Here is a 23,454-nt window from a genome sequence, read left to right on the forward strand (position 1 = left end):
CAGCATAAAAAGTGAAATCATATGTAAAAAGAACACACGTTATGAAGATTAATTTAGGCAACCTTCTAAACAGCCCTATGAGAAAGTACTATTGTAATCCCTGCTCACTGGTAAAGGTCTTCTTCCTGAGCAAGAGTCAACCCTCAGGGGAAAAAAATGGGAAAGACCAACCTTACTCTTTGTCCCTCAGAAAGGATGTTCTTGCCACCAAGAAGTAGCCGGTGAGGGTGTGCGGGGTGTGGGAGGTGTGGCATGTCACTGCGTCTAAACAAGCCTGCTTAGCCTATGCCCACACAGGCCTGTGCTCCAAACCAGTACCCTCCAGAAGGCTCTGGTTTTTCATAAGGGGCTTAATGGGTGTTTTGATAATTCTACACTGGCCTGTCATACACAATGCAGAATGCTTCACAACCCCAGCTCCCAGGCTTTAAGTGACAATAGTCCTTGTGACAAGCAAAAATGCCCTTGTAGACATTTCCAAACACCAACTGAAAATAGAGTGTGTGTGTGTGTGTGTGTGTGTGTGTGTGTGTGTAAAAGGGATAAGGTAGCCTTTCTGGCTCAGAATGACTAGATACCGCTGAAAGGTCCAGATGACAGTCAAAAGCAGGGACAGGCAAAGGGAGGTGTTCAGATGTTGTTCCCCTGTTCTTGTTGCCCTGTCCCCTCCCTCACTGAGCACAGGAAGCACATGTTAAGCCTTGTAGGAGGATGGGGCTAGGTGGAGGCATCCCAAGTAGATGCTCCCTGGGCCCTCACAGGGTGCCTCCTGATTCTCAGAGTTCACCTCTTCCCTTCCTTCCCACTTCTCCCACTTCCCTCCACTCAGATTTTGCCCCCTCTGGTATGACCCTCCCAACAGAAGGAATCAAGCCCCAGTTTGTTTAGTCAACACTGCAAACTTCTGGCCCAGCACATGGGGCTTGTTTGGCTAACATGAAGGCTTTATTTTTGTTTCTTAACTTAGTTGCCACACTTTAAAACTAGGAGATTTTATATAAAAAGCTGGATTTTCAGTTTTTCTTTAAAAATCAGAAGTTCAAGCACCCAAGTTCATACTTGTATCCCCTGTTGCCATTAAAATAAACTTTGCCACTAATACAATCTCCCTCAAATAAGATAATACATGGAGCTTCATCTCTCTAACCTGATTTACATTTCACTTATATTACATGTCTTCCTCCTGATTACTGCCAGTGAGAGGCCCTCTCTACCTATGAGGTTACTGGGGGGGTGTTAAAGGGAGAAGATGGGCCATTCTCAGTTGATTGCCCTCTCACAAGAGCAACTGAATTGTACTGGGGTCAGGGAAATGAGTAAAGAGTCGGGAGATGTGGAATCTGTTAGCTGTGTGATCATGGGCAAGCCACTCTACCTCTTGAGATTAAAAAAAAAAAAAAAAGAGTTGGGTTAAATAATCCATGAGCTCCATTCCATCCCTAAAAGTCACTGATTTTGCAGTTCAGGTACACAGACTCTCCTATGCACGTGCACAGACACACACACACACACACACACACAGATATTGATAATGAAATCATAACTAAGATAATTTCAGATCAATTCTAAAAGTTAAAAATGTCAATTAACAAAGAATTTTTTAACGAGTTACTGTGGAGTTACTGTGTTCGCAACTCTTTAAGATTTCAATCCTTGCTTTCCCCTTCTTCTTCCAAACAAATGAACAAACGCTGTGACTTCCCTTTTATTCACATGCTTATCTCATTTCTTTTAAATGCATATTGCTTGTTTGCTTACTTGTGAGTGCAAGATCTTCTCTCTGAGGATCACTGAGCAAATTCTGGAAAGTTGGGGGAGGAAGTCTGAGGTCTATTCATGTATAAAAGAATGTGTAAAGAAGTCAGGATTGGGGTTTCCCTGCTCATGGCTGGGAGTACTTTCCTCCCATCTTCCTGCTTTGCATTTCTTACAAGTCTTGTTTTTATATCTAATAAGGGGTTAATATCTAGAATATATAAAGAACTGCAACTCAACAGCAACAATAAAAAACAAATAACTTGATTTTTAAAAGGGCAGAGGACTTGAATATACATTTCTCCAAGGAAAATATGCGAAGAAAGCAGAGAAGAAAAAAGGGACACCTGGGTGGCTCAGTGGCTGAGCATCTGCCTTCAGCTCAGGTCGTGATCCGGGGTCCTGGGATCAAGTCCCACATCCGGCTCCCCGCGCGGAGCCTGCTTCTCCCTCTGTCTTTGTCTCTGTCTCTCTCTGTGTCTCTCATGAATAAATGAATAAAAACTTCGAAAAAATAAAAAAAGAAGAAGGGGAGGAGGAGGAGGAGGAGGAGGGAGAAAAGGAGGGAGAGGAAAGAAAAGAAATACAAATGGACAATAAGCACATGAAAGATGCCAATGATTAGAGAAGTGCAAATCAAAACTACAAGGAGATATCACCTCACACCCATTAGGATAGATGGCTACTATAAGGGGGGAAAAAGCAGAAAATAGCAAATGTTGCCAAGGATGTGGAGAAAATGCAGCCTTTGTGCACTGTTGGTGAGGTTGTAAAATGGTGCAGCTACTATGGAAAAACGGCATGGTAGTTCTTCAAAAAATTAAAAATAGAACTACCATATAACCCAACAATTCTACTTCTGGGCATATACTCCAAAGAATTGAAACTCAGAGATGTTTGTACATGCCTATTCATGATAACCAAAAGGTAGAAGAAACTCAAATGTCCGTTGATGGAAGAATGGATAAACAAAATATTGTAAGTACGTACAATGGAATATTATTCAGCCTCAAAAAGCAAATAAATTCTTATGTCATCTGTACTTCAAATAAAATAATTAATTATTTTTTAAAAAGCAAAGAAATTCTGACACATGCCACAACATGGATGAGCCTTGAAGACTAAGTGAGACAAACCAGTTACAAATAGACAAATACTGTATGATTCCACTCCTCTAAGGTACCTAAAGTAGTCAAATTTGTAGAGACAAAGGGAATGGTGGTGGCCAGGGGCAGAGGGAGGAGTAGGGATGGGATGAGGAATTGCTATTAATAGGTACAGAGTTTCAATTTTACAAGATGAAAGAGTTCTATGGATGGATGGTGGTGAATACCACTGAACTGTATACTTAAAATAGTGCAGACAGTAAATTCTGTTATGTGCATTTTCCACTATTAAAACTTTTTAGGGGTGCCTGGGTGGCCCAGTCAATTAAGTGTCTGGCTTCGGTTCAAGTCATGATCTCAGGGTCCTGGGATCAAGCAAACATCAGGACTGTCCTCAGCAGGGAGTCTGTTTGTCCCCTCTGTCCCTGCCCCTGCTGGTATTCTCTCTCTCAAATAAATAAAACCTTTAAAAAAAATAAATACAACTCTTTAAACAATAATATTAAATCAAATCAATTGGCTTAACAGTGAAAAAATGTATCAAGTAAACCAAACCATTGTAAGAAAGATAAAATATAGATATGATCACAAATATGAGAGGCAGTAAAAATACTTTAAACAGAGAGCTTCAAGTTCACAACCTCTGCCTGGTGTACCACAGAGAGCATGAGGCTCCTGGATGAGATAGACAAGGAAGAATGAGCATGAGGTAATAGAAGTTCTGGTGCATCAACACAATGGAGATTATGCAATCATAAAAATGTACTTCAATAGAGAGGCAGCTGGTAGGCAGTGGGCTTGAGCAATGGAAATTCGACCACGGTGATCCACAGCTGAGCCCAAACAGGCTGGTGAAGTCACCCACTTGGAAATAGCCATAGGCCCTAGCTGACCAATGGTCTACTTACATGCAGGCACAGTTACCAGAAAAGGGAAAATTCTATACATTCCCATACCTCCTTCATTCCACCCTGTACCTATAGCCCCTCGCCACCACCTCATGGCAGATAGTCTCTCTCTCGCTGTCCTGGCCACTGGTCCCTTTCTGTGTATTCAGTAGACTTTTATCTCCTTTGTTCTGACTCGGGTGAAGTCTCTCACCACCTGTGCCACCAACCTCCATGGATGGGGACACCCCAAATTCAAGACTATGTAACATCATGGAGAAATACTGCTGACATGTTTTGAGAAAACAGCAAAATACAAAATTGAAAGGTATAATTGAAGTGTGCATTCATTACATGTGTGATTAGGCAAGGACGAGATGGGAAAAGACAAAAAAGAAATTAGTTCCTTTGTTAGGTAGATTTATTTTTTTTTTCTGCTTTGAAAGACATTTTTATTGTTACAATAATATTTATACAACAAATATGAAGATAAAGATAGAGTAGAATGAAACAGAATTCCCAAAGTGTTCCTTCTCAGAAAAGATTTTGCTCCACAAGGTACCAGATCACAATTTCTTAAAGAAGAAATAACTTTATTTGCAGTCTCGGCTACAATGGACCAGTGGAAACAGCTGACCAGAGCAGCCACCTCTTTGACCCGCAGCAGAGGCTGCCACACATTTATGTGGCAACACTACATCATGCTCTCCTACTCTGGCTGCTGTAGTTACATTCCCCACGCGATACCTGGTCCTGGAGATCTTTGTGTTTATGACTTTTCCTCAAAAGCTGCAAGCACTTGGGGACAGAACCTATTTCTGTTGCCCTTGCAATGCCTAGTACAGTGCTGGGTTACCACTCAAGTTTCTTGCCAGATGAGTGCTAATTAGATGCAGCCTGCTGAGAGAGACCCTGATGACCCGCTATTATTTTTTGCTAATTAATATATCAAATAATGTTGACGTGCATGAGTACATCCCAGAGGCATGCATAAGAAGGCAGGCGTATAATAATTCCCAAGCGCTGCAGATGCCAGCAAGGTACGAGCTCCAGTGTTTCATGTCTGGATGGTAAGCAATAAACTGGAGGTACAAGAGCACCCCATTTTAGCGTGGTTTGGTGTTCCTTACATGGGTCACTGTATTATGGATCACTCGTGTCCCTGGAAGTCGAACATGTACAGAGAAGAGAAGCCTGTGGATGCTGCCAGCTTCGGACTCCAGTGTTATAAAACATCTTCGAGTGCTCCTCTGTGCTACAAAGGAGGGCATTCAGCCTCCTAATCTGTAACAAAGTCCTCTTTTTTTCCATCTAGTCGTCAGCTTCAGTAGATGGGGGACTTGGATGGAAAACTATGTCGCTTTCCTTACAGCAGGGAGCATAGAACAAATATAGCATCTGTAAGTTTCAAAAGGTAAAAGGAAAATACATCCTTAGGACTTTCCTGTGTTCCCCAGCAGTGGTTGTAGAAATAGCCCTGCAGTTCCAAACACACAGACAAATATAAACACCCAAAGAAATACTCTGTCTACCACCATGGCTACGTACTTCCAGTCATCTTCAACCTGAAAGGCAAACAAAAAGTCAAAACAATTAAAAAAAAAAAAAGGAAACCATAGGGGATGTGTTTTGTCTCATAAATAAGCTGCTTTCTTTTCAAAGAAGACTTCCCGGGCAATTTTTATTTTTATTTTTTTATTTATTTTTTTTTCCCTGGCAATTTTTAAAGCAAACATAATTTTACCGTGGTTAACTCGTGTTTCCTATATAGTTCACAGAACTTTTGTCTGAAGAGAGTGGATGCACATGCCCCTCTAGTGCCTCGTGCAGATGGCTACAGAGTTAGCAGGATCACCCAGAGCACAAAGGACTTTTCCTGCAAAAAGCATTCCCAAGAAAACCACTCGGATAGCTCAATTTTTGCCATTGGCACCACTGGATATTCTGACCCCTTGGCAAGTCTGGGAAATGGGTTTGAGACAGGGGTGCAGGATGGGAGAAATGACGGAGGGCCCTCTTATCAGGAATAGGCAGCTCTCTAGCCCTCAAAGTCATGCTAGCTATGGAGAATTCATTGCTTTTCTCATGTCCTTCCAGTTTCTAACCTCCAAATTCTTATGCCTCCAATTTATGGCTGAGACTTAGTCTCAGGTTGTGTCTTGAGGGCCCTACCAGATGATGTTTAAGACAACAATAACCCCTTGATTTTATGAAGGTGTCACCATGATGCATCCCCCCCACCCCCTGCCTTGTGACTCACAGTCACAGTATCCTCCCCTGCACCAACAGAGCGGACTTCAGGTCCAAGACATCCTTTCACTAGGAGATATGAATGCCGACAACTGCAGTATGAGGTCAAACCCTGACACCTGGCACAAATTTTCAGATGCCCGAAGCTAGTCATCCTTATGCTATGGAAAACTGGCATGATTTCCTTGAGCTCTCTCTTTGGAGAATGGGGGAGGTCCATGCTGCTATCGTTAGACTCTGGGCAACAAAAGCAGAATATGTTGATGCTAAAAATATCCCTGAGGCTCCTTCAATCTACACCTAGATCCCTCTCCAGTAGAATAAGTGGGATTGGAATTGCAGAAGACTCACTCCCCTCTCCCAGCACTCTCAGGCTGCAGGCTGCTGTGCAGTTGGTTCTCCTGCCCTGGAGGCAGATCTTCCCATTCACCCTTCCCTCTGCCACTGTTCTTAAGAAAGAGTTTCATTAACCAAGGTTGTCCTGAATGTTTATTTTAACCAGATTTCACTGGAGTTAACATTTCAAGAGGTGGAGTTTTGTTCTGAAACTATGGTTTTTCCTAACCAACCCCTAGGCCACTTCACCCATAACTGCTTAATAACTGAGTGTCAGTAATGCTCCCTGTTCCTCTTGTAAACAGAAGTCACACTGAAGATCTGACTGGACCTACAAGTGCCTCTAAGCCCACTCTAGGTGGACAGGCTGGAGGAGCCATGTACCTACCTCCTTTGTTTCATTTTGGTTCTTCATGTTTTCTGCTATGAATTGAACACTATTAATTACATCTTCGACATCAGGCCAGTGCTCTGAATTTTCAGTCATCCATTGTAAAGACTGATGACTTAATCTTCTTTTGCTGGTGGCAAGCTTACTTGATTTATGACAGTGGCAGCATTCTTTAGGAAGTTTTGTCTCTCTGTAATTATCAAAGTTGACTTTGGTGGGCCTACTGGAAATGCCTTTGGAGTTTTTATCAGAACTCGTCTTCCTCATCTTGTCCAGAGGCCTCCTCATCATCAGGATCTGGGGTAACAGCTGGAGGAAAACCGTCTTCACCCACTTGGGCATAGTGTGTGTTGCTGGGGTGCGATAATGTATGTTCAACACAAACACAGTCACCGCAATGGACAGGGTGACAAAAATCATGGTGAACAGTAGGTACTCACCCACCAATGGGATCACAAGAGACGTGGATGGGATGGTTTCTGTGATTACCAGCAAAAACACAGTCAGAGAAAGCAGAACTGAAATACAAAGTGTCACCTTTTCACCACAATCAGAAGGAAGGTAAAAGACCAGCACAGTTAGAAATGAAATAAAGAGACAAGGGATGATGAGATTAATGGTATAAAACATTGGCAGTCTTCTAATGTAAAAAGAATAGGTTATATCTGTGTATATCTCCTCACAACAGTTGTATTTTATATCATGTTTATAGCCAGAAGCATCAACAATTTCCCATTCACTGTTTTCCCAAAAATCATTCATGTCTACTTTAGATCCAATGATTAGAAGATCAATTTCAGCTTTGTCATAGGTCCAAGAACCAAATTTCAGGGAACAATTTTGATGATCAAAAGGGAAAAAAGTGATATCCATAGGACAGGAACTCTTGAAAATAGCCGGTGGAGTCCAGATTATCATGCCATCATATTTAAGAAGAGCTTTTGTCTTGCCTTCCACTTGAAAGTCACCAACAGCACTGCAAAGTAAACCAGACACCATTTAGTAACACCCCTTTTGCTGTGGGTAGGCATGTACTGAAGGCAACTTTAGAAAGAGATTACTGTTGCCAGAAGCCCATACTTGTTGTAGAGGACAATGTCAGGCTTCCAGATTCTATCCGCAGGAACACGAAGAGTCTCAATGCCATCATATTCCATTGGGTTCCAGCGCAATTTATAGTCATTCCAGATCTAAAGGCAAAAGTCAGTTGAATAAAAAAATTTTAGTGACTTTATTCCAATATTAATTCCATGTTGGTTTAGCAGGTTTTTTTGGAAAAAGTAAGTTCTTATTTAATGAGTACATTGGAGGGGCACCTAGCTGGCTCAGTTGGTAGAGCATGACTCTCGGTCTCAGCGTCATGAGTTCAAGCCCCACACTGGGCATTGGGCATGGAGCCTAGTTAAAAAAAAAAAAAAAAAAAAAAAAAAAAGAATACATTGGTTTCTATCAAAAGCTAGGAGATTAGGGATGCCTGGGTGGCTCAGCAGTTGAGCATCTGCCTTTGGCTCAGGGCATGATCCCAGGATCCCAGGACTGAGTCCCTCATCGGAGTCCCCACAGGGAGCCTGCTTCTCCCTCTGCCCATGTCTCTGCCTCTCTCTGTGGGCCTCTCATGAATAAAGAAATAAAATCTTAAGAAAAAAGAAACTTAAAAAAAAAGGTTGGGAGGTTAAATCCATGGAGGATAGGGTGCTAGGAAAGAAACAAACAATCCAATCATGAAATGGGCAAAAGACATGAACAGGAATCTCACAGAGGAAGACATAGACATGGCCAACAAGCACATGAGAAAATGCTCTGCATCACTTGCCATCAGGGAAATACAAATCAAAACCGCAATGAGATACCACCTCAAACTAGTGAGAATGGGGAAAATTAACAAGGCAGGAAACCAAAAATGTTGGAGAGGATGCGGAGAAAAGGGAACCCTCTTGCACTGTTGGTGGGAAAACTGTGTGGAGGTTCCTCAAAGAGTTAAAAATAGACCTGCCCTACGACCCAGCAATTGCACTGCTGGGGATTTACCCCAAAGATACAGATGCAATGAAACGCCGGGACACCTGCACCCTGGTGTTTATAGAAGCAATGTCCACAATAGCCAAACTGTGGAAGGAACTTTGGTGTCCATCGAAAGATGAATGGATAAAGAGGATGTGGTCTATGTATACAATGGAATATTACTCAGCCATTAGAAATGACAAATACCCACCATTTGCTTCGATGTGGATGGAACTGGAGGGTATTATGCTGAGTGAAATAAGTCAATCGGAGAAGGACAAACATTAATGGTCTCATTCATTTGGGGAATATAAATAATAGTGAAAGAGAATAGAGGGGAAGGGAGAAGAAATGAGTAGGAAATATCAGAAAGGGAGACAGAACATGGAAGTCTCCTAACTCTGGGAAACAAACTAGGGGTGGTGAAATGGGAGGAGGGCGGGGGGTGGGGGTGACTGGTTGGCGGGCACTGAGGGGGGCACTTGACGGGATGAGCACTGGGTGTTATTTTGTATGTTGGCAAATTGAACACCAATAAAAAATAAATTTATTATAAAAAAAAGGATAGGGTGCTAGGTAGCTGAGCTGATTTTGGCAAATATGACTTAAATAATTAGCTATTGATTATTAGCTGGCTAAGGTTATAAATTCAACTTCTGTGTTCCACAGACTATATTCACACTGGAGTAGCAACTCATTTCTAATATTAAAAAAATAGTTCAAGTGTACCATGATGAATTTGTTACAAAGTCTGCATAAAAGATTAAGACAAGAAGGAAAAATGAAATAGTATAACTGATAAAACCAGCTGGTGGGACTCTAACCCACAAGCTCTCATAGTCAGTTCCTGACTTCCCCCTGGTGCAGCAGGATCAAAGAGCCGGCAAGCATCTGACTCTGGGGCTCAAGTTACAGATATAAATAGGAGACCTGAGGCAGAAACCAGAAGGGACAGGTCTCTATGTCCCAGAGAACTTTATCACTACGTTTCAGCACCTGTGCTGTGTTTCAGCACATCAAGAAGCTGTTTCAGAGCTGAACTTTAGGCTTTGGAAACAGATAGATAGTATTTTATGCTCCATCATAAGCTAGAGATGGAAAGAGGGAATGTTAGTGGAATTTATCCAGTAGACATTGTTAGCCTGGCACATGAGTAAGATAGGTCCAAGGGAAGGACACATAATGCAGACACATACATGACGTAGCCACAGATTGGTTTCCATGATCTGGTTTACTTCATCCTGGAAAAAAGAAATAACATTTTTAGCCTTAAATGTACTTGCTAATAAATGTACTTGCTAATAATGGATCTTAGAACAATAATTACAATGGAAGAGAGCCAAATCTGAGTTATTCATACTAACGGAGGAAAACAAAACCTAAAAAGTCAACTTATAAAATGCAACCAGAAATATATTTTCACATCTCATTCCAACCATGTTCACTTTGAAAGAAACTGTGGCTTAAAAACTGTCTTTCAAATCAGATTTAAGTCTCACGTCTTCTGTGAAGCCTTTCTGATCTCCATAGCTCATAAGGTTTCTGATTCCATGAAAGGAGGAAGAGAAGGGACTGTGGGAAGAAGGGAGGGGTAGTACTGCAGATGGTGATAGCTATCAGAACTTGGTTCATTGTTTTTACCATCTTCTTCCCAGTCCTTGGAAACCTCCCTTCCTCAGCTGTGCTCAGCACTCTCCAGGCTCTGAGTGCTGAGCCCAATTGCCCCTTGAAATGTGAGCCTCAGCTTACCATGCGGTTTCCACCTGGGACCTGCCACTCTGATGCACCACATCCCAATTCTCATTCAAGCCATACTGATTTCTTCAATCATTCATTACTCAAGTATTTATTGAGTACTGTGTGCTCTATAAATGCCGGGAATTTAGACACATGAAGGTAGGGGATTTTTCCATCCTGTTTACTGCTAAACTATTAATTGGGGAGACAAAAATTCAATAATAGATATATAATATAATGTATGACAGTTATAAGTCCTATGAAGAAAAATAAAGAGGGATAGAGGGGTGTGTTTGTGCATACATACACACATACACAAGCACACACACAAGCAAACACATCTGTTTGAGACAGAATGATCAAAGAAGGCTTCTCTGAGGAGATAGATTAAACAAGTTCCTAAATGGCCTGAAGACAGTCATGGAGCTATCTGGAATAAAACATTTCAAGCCAATATACCAAATATAGTATGCTCCTAAGCAACTACCAGGCTTCAGTGGGAAAACTGCTGAAGACATATTCAGGACCTTCAGCAAACTTACAACACAACTGCTTGGATATTAGGTATTGGGTATTCCCAGTGGCCAGCAGTAGGTTCCCAAAACTTACCAACCAGGGTGCCCAGGTGGCTCAGTCGGTTAAGTGACTGCCTTCACCTCAGGTCATGATCTCAGAGTCCTAGCCTGGGATTGAGGCCCCCATTCCCCTACCCTGTCAACCTCCCTGCTAAGCAGGGAGTCTGCTTCTCCCTCTCCCTCTCCCTTTCCCCATCGCTTGTGCACACACTCTCTCTCCCTTCTCTCTTTCTAAAATAAATAAATAAAATCTTAAAAAATAAAACAACTTACCAACCTTGCTTTACAAGACACATGGACACCTTTCATGTCAAATGAATTCAACTGTGGTTGACAGAATTATAGCCAGGACTCAGACATTAACCTGCTCTTTTTCACTGAGCTGCTCTGTTGTTCTCTACTCCCCCTGCTAAGTTTCCTCCTTCGAATGGGTTTGCGTCAAATAATGGTAAGCTTCAGTGTTTTAAAAGGTCAACAAAAAGACTTACACTTATGGTTTCCTATTAGCCAGGAACAGAAAAAAAAAAAAAAGGAGTAGAGAGCTATACTTATCCATTGGCCAAGCAGTCCATGGCTGGTGCCTTCTGCTCATGAGAAGGTCTTGTTGTGACCTATGGATTCCATCCAGTAGAGGCCATGTCAATAAACCATTGGCTGTCAATCAAAAATGGACTAACTATGCAATCCAGAAAGGCCTCAGGGGTAAATATCATAAGCATCTTCCAAAGACTGCATTCCCTCTATATACTAGTATACTGTGTTTACAGAACTAGTGTATACTGTGAACTAGTGCATCGTGTTCAAATAGTTAAAATCTGTTGGCAATATTGTCCTGACAATATCCCTGTCTTCCACCAAAACTTCTATAGGCTAGTAAAGCTCAATGTGGTGTGGACATCTTCAGGGGTGTCAGCCAACTTTCTTGTGAATGAGGACTTTTTCTGGCAAGTCTTGTTCTCCATCCAATTCCATACCACACTGATGGTCATGGGTAGTATCATCAGAGAGCCCAGCTGAAAGAGGCCAGAGATCCACAATACCATTCACGTTGCTGGGACCATTGCCCTATATCTCTTTCTTGGGAAAATAAATTAGTTGGCACCCTGCCTGAATTAAAGGATTGGAGTTACAATTTCAAACTGATTAGGCTCTGAGCAGCAGAGATTGAGATCAGAAAAGCCAGGTGGACTACACTTTCAAGGCCTTTAAGTTTGTCATTTCAGATATGTGAGGCCATCGAAACACTAGGGGCTTTGTCTTGGATCTCTGTTGGGAGCACAGCAGGAGTACTCTTACACTGAAAGATCATCTATCCAGAAAACTTTGTGGCCAGTATCATTCTGTATGGCAGCAAATACACTTCCATACAGAGGAGCAAAAGGCCTAGAGACTTTGAGAAGGAAGTTGATGATTGTGTGTCCTTGTTGTACTGCATCACAGAGCTATTCCCAGGGCTCACTGTGGCTCAATGACAACAATGTATATGGTCCACAGGGGCTTCTGGTGCCCCAAATGAGACCAGGTAGCTTATAATACACCAATAAGAATGGCTACATTAATGTCTGACAAAGTAGACTTCAGAAAAAAATGATTACTATGGACAAAGAAAGACATTACATAGTGCTTGAAGGATAAATTCACCAGGAAGGCATATGATCCTAATTGTATACACACCAAACAATGAAACAAAAATTGGTAAAGCTGAAAGAAGGAATAAATCCCTAATTATAGCTGAAGACTTCAACACTTCCTCTCTCAGCAACCTATAGAATACTAGACAGAAAATTGGCAAAAATATAGATCTGAAGAATACAATCAACAGGACCCAACTGACATATATAGAATCAAAATAGCAGAATACATAAATTTTTCAAGTATGTGTGGAATATTAACCAGATAAATCATATTTTTCATTTTTATTAAATATTTTATTTATTCATTCATAGAGACACACAGAGAGAGGCAGAGATACAGGCGGAGGGAGAAGCAGGCTCCATGCAGGGAGCCTGACACAGGACTCGATCCTGGGTCCCCAGGATCACACGCCAGGTGTAGGTGGCACTAAACTGCTGTGCCACCAGAGCTGCCCATAATTTTTAAAAGATTTTATCTATTTATCCATGAGTGATGCACAGAGAGAGAGAGAGAGAGAGGCAGAGACACAGACAGAGGGAGAAACAGGCCTCATGAGGGGATCCCGACGTGGGACTTGATCTCAGGACCCCTGATCATGCCCTGGACCGAAGGCGGCGCTAGACCGCTGAGCTACCCGGGCTGCCCGATAAATCATATTTTTATCATGGGCCATAAAATAAACCTCATAAACTTAAAAGAATTGAAACCATACAGTGTGTTTTCTGACTATAATGGAATCAAACTAGAAATCAATAACAAAAAGACAACAGGAAAATCTCTAAACCCACAAGAATTAAACAATAGACTTCTAAATAATACATAGGTCAAAGAAGATGTCTCAAAGGAGGGTTTTTTTTTAAGATTTTATTATTTTTATTTCTTTTAAAATTTTTTTTTTTTAATTTTTATTTATTTATGATAGTCACACAGAGAGAGAGAGAGAGAGGCAGAGACACAGGCAGAGGGAGAAGCAGGCTCCATGCACCGGGAGCCCGATGTGGGATTCGATCCCGGGTCTCCAGGATCGCGCCCTGGGCCAAAGGCAGGCGCCAAACCGCTGCGCCACCCAGGGATCCCTATTTTTATTTCTTTATTTGAGAGAAAGAGTGTGTGTATCACCGTGTGAGTAGGGGAAAGTGCAGAGGGAGAAGAAGAAAGAGAATCCCCAGCAGACTCCACAGCGAACATGGAGCCCTGGGCAGGGCTTGATCTTATGACCCTGAGATCATGACTTAAGCCAAAATCAAGAGGCAGACACTTGGGGCGTCTGCCTTTAGCTCAGGTCATGATCCCGAGATCCTGGGATCAAGTCCCACATCAGGCTCCCCAGAAGGATCCTGCTTCTCTCTCTGCCTATGTCTCTGCCTTTCTTTCTGTGTCTCTCATGAGTAAACAAATAAAATATACATTAAAAAAATCAGACACTTAACCGAGTTACCCAGGTGCCTCTCAAAGGAGATTTTTAAAAATACATAGAACAGAATGAAAATGAAAATACAACATACCAAAACATGAAGGACATAGCTTAGAACAGTGCTGAAAATAAAATTATAGCATGATATGCTTACACTAGAAATAAGGCCTCAAATCAATAATCCAAGTTTCTACTTCAAGAAATTAGAAAAAGAAGCACAAAATAAATCCCAAAGCAAGCTTAAGGAAGGAAAAATAAAGATAAGAGTAGAAAATTTGGGATACCAGGCTGGCTCAGTCATTGAAACATGCAAGTCTTGATGTAGAGAATAAATAAGTAAACAAACAAACAAACTTTTTTTAACAAGAGTAGACTTCAAAATTAAAAAGGAAAACAAAAGGCTGAGTCTTTGGAGGAGAAACAACAAAATTGAGGAATTTGTAGCAAGATTGACAAAAATAAAAACAGAGAAGACACAACTCACCAACATCAAGAATAAAACAGGAGCTATCACTTCAGATCCTGTAGCCATTACAAAGAATAGACAATACTATAAACAATTTTATCATACACTCAAAAATTTCTAAAAAGTGGACTAAAACCTCAAAAGCCACAAACTATCCAAATTCAAAGAAAATGAAATTGACAGTCTGAATAGTCTATGGCCATTTTTAAAAATTGAATTTATAGTTAAAAACCTCTGGAAAAGAAGTATCTAGACCGAGTAAGTTTCCCTGGAGAATTCTACCAACCAGGTAAAGAATTAATATTAATTTTACACAATCTTTTCCAGAATGTAGAAGAGGATGGAACAATTCTAAACATTTTTTATGAAGTATTATCCAAACACAAAACCCAAAGACAGTACAAAAAAAGAAAATTACAGATCAATATCTGTCACAAACCCATCAATAAAGTATTAGCAAACTGATTCTAACAATATATAAAAAGTTATACACCAGGACACCTGGGTGGCTCAGTGGTTGACCGTCTGCCTTCGGCTCCCTGTGTGATCCCAGGGTCCTGAGATCAAGTCCCACATCTGGCTCCTTGCACGGAGCCTCCTTCTCCCTCAGCCTCTGTCTCTGCCTCTCTCTCTGTGTCTCTCATGAATAACTAAATAAATCTTTTTTTAAAAAGTTATATACCATGACTAAATGAGATGTAAGGCTGGTTCAACACTCAAAAATCAATCAGTGTAAGTTACCATATCAACAAGGTAAAGAAGAAAAATTATGTGATTATATCAATTGATGCAGAAAAAGCATTTGGCAAAAATTCAACATCAGCTTATGACAAAAATTCGTTGAAAACTGGGAATAGGGATCCCTGGGTGGTGCAGTGGTTTAGCGCCTGCCTTTGGCCCAGGGCGCAATCCTGGAGACCTGGGATCAAATCCCACATCGGGCTCCCGGTGCATGGAGCCTGCTTCTCCCTCTGCCTATGTCTCCGCCTCTCTCTCTCTCTCAATGTGTGACTATCATAAATAAATAAAAAAAAAAAAAAAAAGAAAACTGGGAATAAAGGAGAATTTCCTCAGCTTGATGAAAACCTCCATAAAAATGCTACAGCTATCATTATACTAAATTGTAAAAAGTTGACTGCTTTTTCCTTAAGATTGAGAACAAGGCAAAGATGTTCATTTTCACCGTTTTACTCAATACAGTACTAGAAATTCTAGTCAATGCAATAAGACAAGAAAAAGAGGAAAAAAGCACAGATTGGAAAGAAAGAAAGAAAGAAAGAAAGAAAGAAAGAAAGAAAGAAAGAAAGAAAGAAAAAAACTATATTTGCATATGACATGGTTGCCTACATAGAAAATCCCATGGAATTTATAAAAATATTGAAACTAAAAAAATACTGATATTAATAAGTAAGTTCAGCAAAATCTCATGACATAAGATCAATAGACAAAAAATTCAATTTCCATATAATAAGAATGAACATAGAGAAACCAAAATTAAAAGCACGTTATTTTCAATTGCTTCAAATAAAACAAAATACTTACATATGTACACAATAATACATGAATAGGATCTGTGTACTGAAAATTACAAAATGCTGATAAAAAAAGGGCTAAGTGGAGAAATATCTTGCATTCACGGGTTGGAAGACTCAACAAAGTAAATATGCCACTTCTCCCCAAATTAATTTATAGATGTGGTACAATTCCTTTCAAAATCCCAGCAAAGCTTTTTGTATACATAGGCAGCTTATTCTATAAGGCTTAGGCCCTAGAATAGCTAATATAATTTTGACAAAGAAGAATAAGGTGGCAGGAATCACTTTGACCAATATTAAGACTTACTGGGTGCCTGAGTGACTCAGCCATTAAGCATCTTCCATCAGCTCAGGTCATGATCCTAGAGTCCAGGAATCGAGACCCCACATCAGGCTCCCTGCTCAGCCGGGAGTCTGCTTCTCCCTCTCCTCCTGTCCCCACCCCCACTCCTGCATGTGTGCTCTCTTTCTCTTTCTCTCAAATAAATAATTAAAATATTTAAAAATAAAAAACATAAAAAACAAGACTTACTATACAGTTACAGTAATCAAGACTGTGTGGTATTGGTGGAGGGTTAGTCATATAGATTAATGGAATGGAATAGAGGACCCTGAAGTAGATCCATACAAATATGCTCAACTGATTTTTCACAGAGGTACACAAGCAACTTAATGGAAAAAGGATAGCCTTTTCAACAAATGACACTGGAGCAACTAGACACCACAGACCAAAAAAAAAAAAAAGAGAGAGAGAGAGAGAGAGAGAGAAGGACCAAGCCTCGCATTTTTTTTTAAAGAGAGGCAGAGGGATCCCTGGGTGGCGCAGCGGTTTAGCGCCTGCCTTTGGCCCACGGCGTGATCCTGGAGACCCGGGATCCAATCCCACGTCGGGCTCCGGGTGCATGGAGCCTGCTTTTCCCTCTGCCTATGTCTCTGCCTCTCTCTCTCTTTCTCTCTCTCTCTCTCTCTGTGTGTGTGACTATCATAAATAAATAAACATTTAAAAATAAATAAATAAAAATAAAGAGAGGCAGAGAAACAGGCTCCATGCAGGGAGCCCAGTGTGGGACTTGATCCAGGCAACCCGGATCATGCCCTGAGCCAAAGGCAGATGCTCAATCACTGAGCCACCCAGGCATCCCTAAGCCTCAGATTTTATACAAAAATTAAAAATTAACTCAAAATGGATCACAGTCTTAAAAAAATAGAGCTTTAAGAAAAAAAATAAAAGAAAATCTCTGGGATCTGCTTAACACCAAAAGCACAACACATAAAAGGAAAAATTTATAAACTGGACCTCATCAAAATGGAAAAGTTTGAGTGAAAGCCCACATGAAAAAGATGAAAAAAGAAGCTACAAACTAGGGTAAAATACAACTGACCCTTGAACACACAGGTTTGAACTGTGCAGATCCACTTATATAGAGAATTTTTATAGCACTGTGCTATAAATGTATTTTCTCTTTCTTATGATTTTCTTAATAACATTTTATTTTCTCTTACTCTATTGTAAGAATACAGAATATAACACCCATAATATACAAAATACATGTTAATCAAGTGTTATCAGTAAAGCTTCAGGTCAACAGTAGACTACTAGTAGTTAGATTTTGGGAAGTCAAAAGTTATATGAAGAATTTTGACTGTGCTAGGCGCTAGTGCCCCTAACCCCTGCATTATTTAAAGGTCAACTGTATTTACAAACCACATATCTGGCAAAGCATTAGCATCTAGAATATAGCAAGAACTGTTAACACTGGACAGTTAAAAAAAATCAAACAATTCAATTAGAAAATGGGCAAAAAACCATGAACAAATATTTCACCAAAGAGCATATACAGATGGCAAATTAGCACATGAAAAGATCGTCTATGTCATTAGTCATTAGGAAAATGCATATTAAAACTGCAATGAGAGGGATCCCTGGGTGGCGCAGCGGTTTGGTGCCTGTCTTTGGCCCAGGGCCCGATCCTGGAGACCCGGGATCGAATCCCACATCGGGCTCCGGGTGCATGGAGCCCGCTCCTCCCTCTGCCTGTGTCTCTGCCTCTCTCTCTGTGTGACTATCATAAATAAATAAAAATTAAAAAAAATAAAAAATAAAAAAAAAATAAAACTGCAATGAGATATCATTATATACCTATTAGAATGCCTAAAATAAAAAAAAAAACACCAAATATTGGTGAAGATGCAAATAAACTGGATCACTTATATATTGCTGGCAGGAATGTAAAAGGATAGATTCACTCTGGAAAGCATCCTGGCAATTTCTTTAAAAAACTAAACATGCAACTACCATATAGCCCAGCAATTACACACCTGGAGATTTATCCCAGAGAAATGAAGATTTATGCTCACACAAAAACCTATACCCAAATGTTCATAGCACTTTTATTTGTAATAGAATAAAACTGGAATCAACCCAAATGTTCTTTAACCACCAAAAAGTGAAATAAACTGCAGTGCCTAAATACCACACAGCACCAAGAAGAAATGAACTATTGATACAGTCGACAACTGGGATGAGTTTCCAGAAAAACCAATCCCACAAGATTACATACTTTGTGATTCCATTTTTATATAACTTTCTTAAAATGACAAAATTTTTAAAATAGAAGACACATTAGTGGTTGCCACTGGGAAAACTGGGCAAAGTGTACAAAGGATCTTTCTATTATTTTCTTTTTTTTTAAGATTGTATTTATTTATTCATAGAGACACAGAGAGAGAGAGGCAGAGGCACAGGCAGAGGGAGAAGCAGGCTCCATGCAGGGAGCCTGATGTGGGACTCGATCCTGGGTCTCCAGGATCAGGCCCTGGGCTGCAGGTGGTGCTAAACCGCTGTGCAACCGGGGCTGCCCAGGATCTTTCTATTATTTCTTACAATTGCATTTGAACCTACAGTTATTTCAGTAAATAAAAATTCAAGTCTTCCTTACATTTCCCAAGTCTCCCTTACAGCTAGAGGTTGTCAGTGAACCAGGAAGCAGAGGATGTTAGTAGGGTTAGTAGGACTTCTAGGAAAACCCCTCAGGAAGTCACAGATGTCTGTTACATGCCCTTCTCCCTTCCTCCTGCTTATCATCAAGGATGTGAATATGATGAGCGAAAATCAGCAGTTATCTTGGACCACTTTGGCAACACTGAGGGAAGAAAGCACATGGTGAAATAGAAAGATGGAACCTTGCTCACTGTCACCAATGTATGGTTTATGCTTTAAGCATCACGGTCAATGTGATTGGCATCCCCTGAATGTTGTGCAGTGCCTAACCTGAGCAACTGAATACAGTGGAGCAATCACTAACACCATGAAGCCACCTGGTATTAATCTCCTAAACTGTTAACCTTTACATTTCTATTACATAAGAAAGAAATAAACTTGTTTTATTTAAGTCATATTTTTTTAAAATCTTTGATAGCAGCCACATGCAAATGTCAAAATCTGTGTGTTGCCATCCCCACCCACCATCCTCAGAACAATGTCCTGGAAAGAAATATCAACCAAGGATTTGAAGTGATGCTGTACAGTGAAATAGAAATAGTGAAATAGTGAATAGTGAAAATTAGAACAATCCAACCACAGCAAACTATAGCTTCCAGCCAGGTAGGAAGCCAGTAACCAGTCAACACGATTTGGGGGTAGAAAGGACCAGAACAGGTACCAAATAAATATTTTTTAAGGAATGAGTAGGCCCATCTAAGCAAAATAAAATGTGTTATTTTTTTTAACCAGTATATACTGGTATATACATACTTCCAATTTGGGCCAGAAGCCAGAGAACCAGGCCAGGGGTCAGTCTCATCCACTAGGAAACATGGACTGGAGAAACATCATGGGCCCTGACTTCACATCTGTAATTAAGATCTTTCCCCAGTGAACCCTGAAAGCCACCACTGTTTCCTAAGGGGCAAAGTCTAGGAGCACAGAGAACTCCTTCCTTATCCATAGGCTGGGACTGATGAAAGGGGCTCCCTTTGCTGTACACTGTTGTCTCAGGAGCTCTAGCTTTAGCCTCCCCCTATACTTCCTGAGCCTACCTATTCCTGGCATTTGGTCCGCAGGCCAGCTCTGCTCCCTCCTATGCCTTGGAGCCCAGAACCCTGCTCTATGTTATAATACCAGGTCCCACTACCTCCTCTCTGAGCAATTAGGACATGAAGGTTATTCAAAGGAGAGAACTGCAGTCCTCCTTGCAAGAAATCCAAATTCCCGCCTGTTTTCTCACACTGGATGGAACTATATGAAAGAAGGTGATTTTCTTTTTCTTTCTTGCATAATGTAGAAGACTTAAAGCCATTCTTTTTCTATGGAGTAAAAAGAACATGAACTTTGGAGTCAGACAGGCTCAATTAAGATTGCAGTTCCACCATGTTATAGTTGTACTACCTAAGGAAGGTCACTTAACTGAGCTTCCCTCCAGCTATAAAATGCAGATGACAGCCACTAAGTGCAGACATAGTGACTGGTGCAATGGAATTAGCTCCCTTTGTATTCTCCCTTCAACTTCCCCTTCGCCTCTTTGTTTCCTAAACTGGCTCTGGAAGCACTTCCAGAGAGACACTGCCTTGATGTAAGTAACTTTAACATTAGTGGTAAAGTGTCTTCTTCTCAACAGGAGGACTTCAAAGGGCCAGCACCCATGTAGATGTGCATTTGTTCGTATTTTCAAAATTTCTATATTTACCATGTGCAACAACTAGGACAGTGTTTGAGAATTGCTCTGCGACCCCCACTGCTCTCTGCAGAGTCAGGGTTCCTCCAGGAACATGTGAACTGACGGCACTTACCACATTAGCCAGCTGTGTGATGGCCACTTCAAAATGCACTGTGACGGGATCAGAAACATTTTCTACAGGCCTGATGAACTGGTTATAATGAGAAAACAGTTTGTGAAAGAGCCTCTCTTCAGATGCACAGCCTGCAGAGCCTGCATGGCCAAACAGAGGGAAGAGTTAGAGAAGCAGAGAGAGTGCTCACAGGGGTGGGGAAGGTTCTGGCAGCTTCCATCACCAAGTGACATGAGCAGTGGGGTGTCCAAGTAACTGAGCACTCCTGGCCTGCGTTCTGTCCACCCACACAGACTTCCCCTGGTGCCCGTTGTATATGCCTCTCGGGGCCTCAGTTGGTTACCTTTGCCCTGAAGATGAAAAGGGTAAAATGCCTATGTCCCATAACTATTGTGATAGCAAATAAAATAATATTGGCAAGAGCACTCGTAGAAGTCTAATACACCGCGAATATAAAGGGATAGCATGAAATCCAATTCTTGTTTATGTCACTGAGGATGACGATCTTACTGATTTGGTTATTATGGAAAAGTCCTGCCCTTTCTTGTCAAAATACTGATTCAACTACCTGTTTCTACAACAGTGAGGTATTTAGCTAGGGAAGCTTCTCCAAGCAAATTGAAATAACTAGTAATTGTATTAAGATCTTAACAAGCCATAATCCTTTTTAAAATCAGCTTTGAGTTCAATTATTCTGGAGATTTGTGTAAGTGCAAAGTTTTTAGGGCAAACAAATAGTTTCAAAAGAATTCAAATTTAGTCCTTAAATAATAGCATTTTAGTCACTAAATTTTAGATAGTTTAATGTGTATGTCTGTATTCTTCCAAGAATGCATCAAAAGGAGGTTACTTGCCTTCATGCCTTCATTTGACATAATTCATTTCATTCATACCCCTCTGTATCCCTTACAGAAGCCAAATTTGACATCTGAAGTACTATTCTACAAATTTCCCAGAGGGATTAGAAATCCCTCTGAAAGAAAGAAAATTAAAGGGACTGAAAATCAGCAAAAATGAACAAAAGGATAGCTGTTGTATCACTAAATAGTCATTTGACAAATGGACTTGGAAACACTGAAACTCTGAGATTCCAGCAGGGTAGAACAATTTTAAATGTAAAATAGCACTCTTAAAAAAATAAATAGTAAATAAATAAATAAATAAATAAATAAATAAATAAATAAAATAGCACTCTTGTTACCATAATCAATAAGGGTAGCAATATTTCTACATAAAACAGACAATAAACAATTCTCTCCATTACCCCATTATCCATGCCCCCCACCCGAGACAGCATAGGTAAAGCCTCCATCAGTCTTGAAGAGCAAACCCCTGCAAAGCCAAAAGCACGTGGAAATGTGGTTTTCTTCAGCAGAATAGCAGCTAGCTGTTTCCAAGTCTTAACTTTTAAAATGAGTGATCTTACTCTTAGGATCCATTCCAGCACAGTAATATGACATGCTTCCCAAAACAATGATGATTACCTTCAAAATGGAAGGGTTCATGGAGTAAGTAATAGTATCAGCTAACAAATAAATCACAGCTTTAAAAAGATATATTCAATACAAATACAAGTAAGTCAGCTAAATATATCCAGAGAAGGTATGGATAGAAAACTGCATCATTATTATCACCACCAGTTTTTTAGTGGGACAATAAAATATGGTTTACAGTGTTTCATCGTCCTCTCCACCCCACCCCCTAAATCTCATGTTACATGTTAAACTTCCCCAGTAAGAAATAGATTAATTAGCAGTTATAACCGTAGTAATCCCTCTGCAGACCCTCTACATATTCAGACATAGGGCATTTCACCTGTGCTCAGTCGAGCACAACTAGAAAAGTAAACACATGTAGCCATAAAAGAGAATATGAGAAAAAACAGAAATAAGACCTACCTTTCAAGCAAGGAATGAATATACAGGAGCAGAGGCACAGACCAAAGTGAAGGAATCCCTGGCCCTTGCTGGTCAGCATGATTAAAACACACTTTGATTCCTTTTATAGTCAAAGGATTGTGGAAAACAAAGACCTTTCAGACAGCCACATGCATCAGACCTTTAAATCATTAGAGTCCCACTGCAGTCCATGTGTGTCTTCTGTGAAATAAAAACATTCACAAACCTAACACGGATGTTCCCAATATCATAAAGTGGGGCTCACACAAGGGCAAATAAAAAGGATTCAATCTGATGTCAGATGAGTCATCACTTTGCTGTCACCCTAGATCTCTTTTTGTGTAAGAACAGTGAAGGAAAGCGCCGAGGAAACGGTAGGCAGGCAGAATGGAAAACATTGCCTGGCTTAGATCTTTCTGTAGCACAGTTTGGGCAGTAATTCTTGGGGGAGAAACACTCGTTTACTGAGCCCCAAGTACAGGCACAGCATGTGCTAGGGTCCCAGGCAGTGTATTCTGATTCACCGAATTCTCTGGTTAATCAAGGCCATCCTTGTTACTAAAAAACTTACTAAAATAGGAGTTTCCTGTCTTAATAAGCATGGCTTAGAACAGGATTCATCTGATTTTGACTCCAGGGCTTTTAGTGTTTTGTCTTTCTGAGTTCAGGAATCACCATCC

At 40.6% G+C, this 23,454-nt stretch overlaps 1 protein-coding gene across 3 annotated transcripts; it reads right to left on the minus strand.

The window, feature by feature from the left end:
- Positions 1-4,147: 4,147 nt before the first annotated feature.
- On the minus strand, positions 4,148-23,216 carry CHRNA6 (cholinergic receptor nicotinic alpha 6 subunit). 3 transcript variants are annotated; one of them, XM_072776673.1, is made up of 7 exons: positions 22,775-23,216; positions 22,303-22,360; positions 20,877-21,016; positions 9,923-9,967; positions 7,806-7,915; positions 6,723-7,701; positions 4,148-5,313 (listed from the first exon to the last, which is right to left on the minus strand). In XM_072776673.1, the coding sequence occupies exons 2-7, from the start codon at positions 22,334-22,336 to the stop codon at positions 5,182-5,184; spliced, it is 1,440 nt and encodes a 479-aa protein (XP_072632774.1). In that variant the 5' UTR covers positions 22,337-22,360; positions 22,775-23,216; the 3' UTR covers positions 4,148-5,181. The 3 variants fall into 3 exon arrangements, with proteins under 3 accessions (XP_072632774.1, XP_072632773.1, XP_072632775.1); XM_072776672.1 differs by lacking the exon at positions 22,303-22,360 and having other exon boundaries at positions 22,775-23,215; XM_072776674.1 differs by lacking the exons at positions 20,877-21,016; positions 22,303-22,360.
- Between the last annotated feature and the right edge of the window lie 238 nt (positions 23,217-23,454).

This window comes from Canis lupus, chromosome 15 (assembly GCF_048164855.1).
Source record: "Canis lupus baileyi chromosome 15, mCanLup2.hap1, whole genome shotgun sequence".
NCBI classification, from domain to species: domain Eukaryota; kingdom Metazoa; phylum Chordata; class Mammalia; order Carnivora; family Canidae; genus Canis; species Canis lupus.

Coding starts and splice junctions, on each gene's coding strand:
- CHRNA6 (XM_072776672.1), bottom strand. CDS start 22,853: ATGCTGACCAGCAAGGGCCAGGGATTCCTTCACTTTGGTCTGTGCCTC. Junction 9,968..20,876: donor TCACACAGCTGGCTAATGTG/GTAAGTGCCGTC, acceptor TCTTTTTTCCAG/GATGAAGTAAACCAGATCAT. Junction 7,702..7,805: donor GACATTGTCCTCTACAACAA/GTATGGGCTTCT, acceptor TTTACTTTGCAG/TGCTGTTGGTGACTTTCAAG.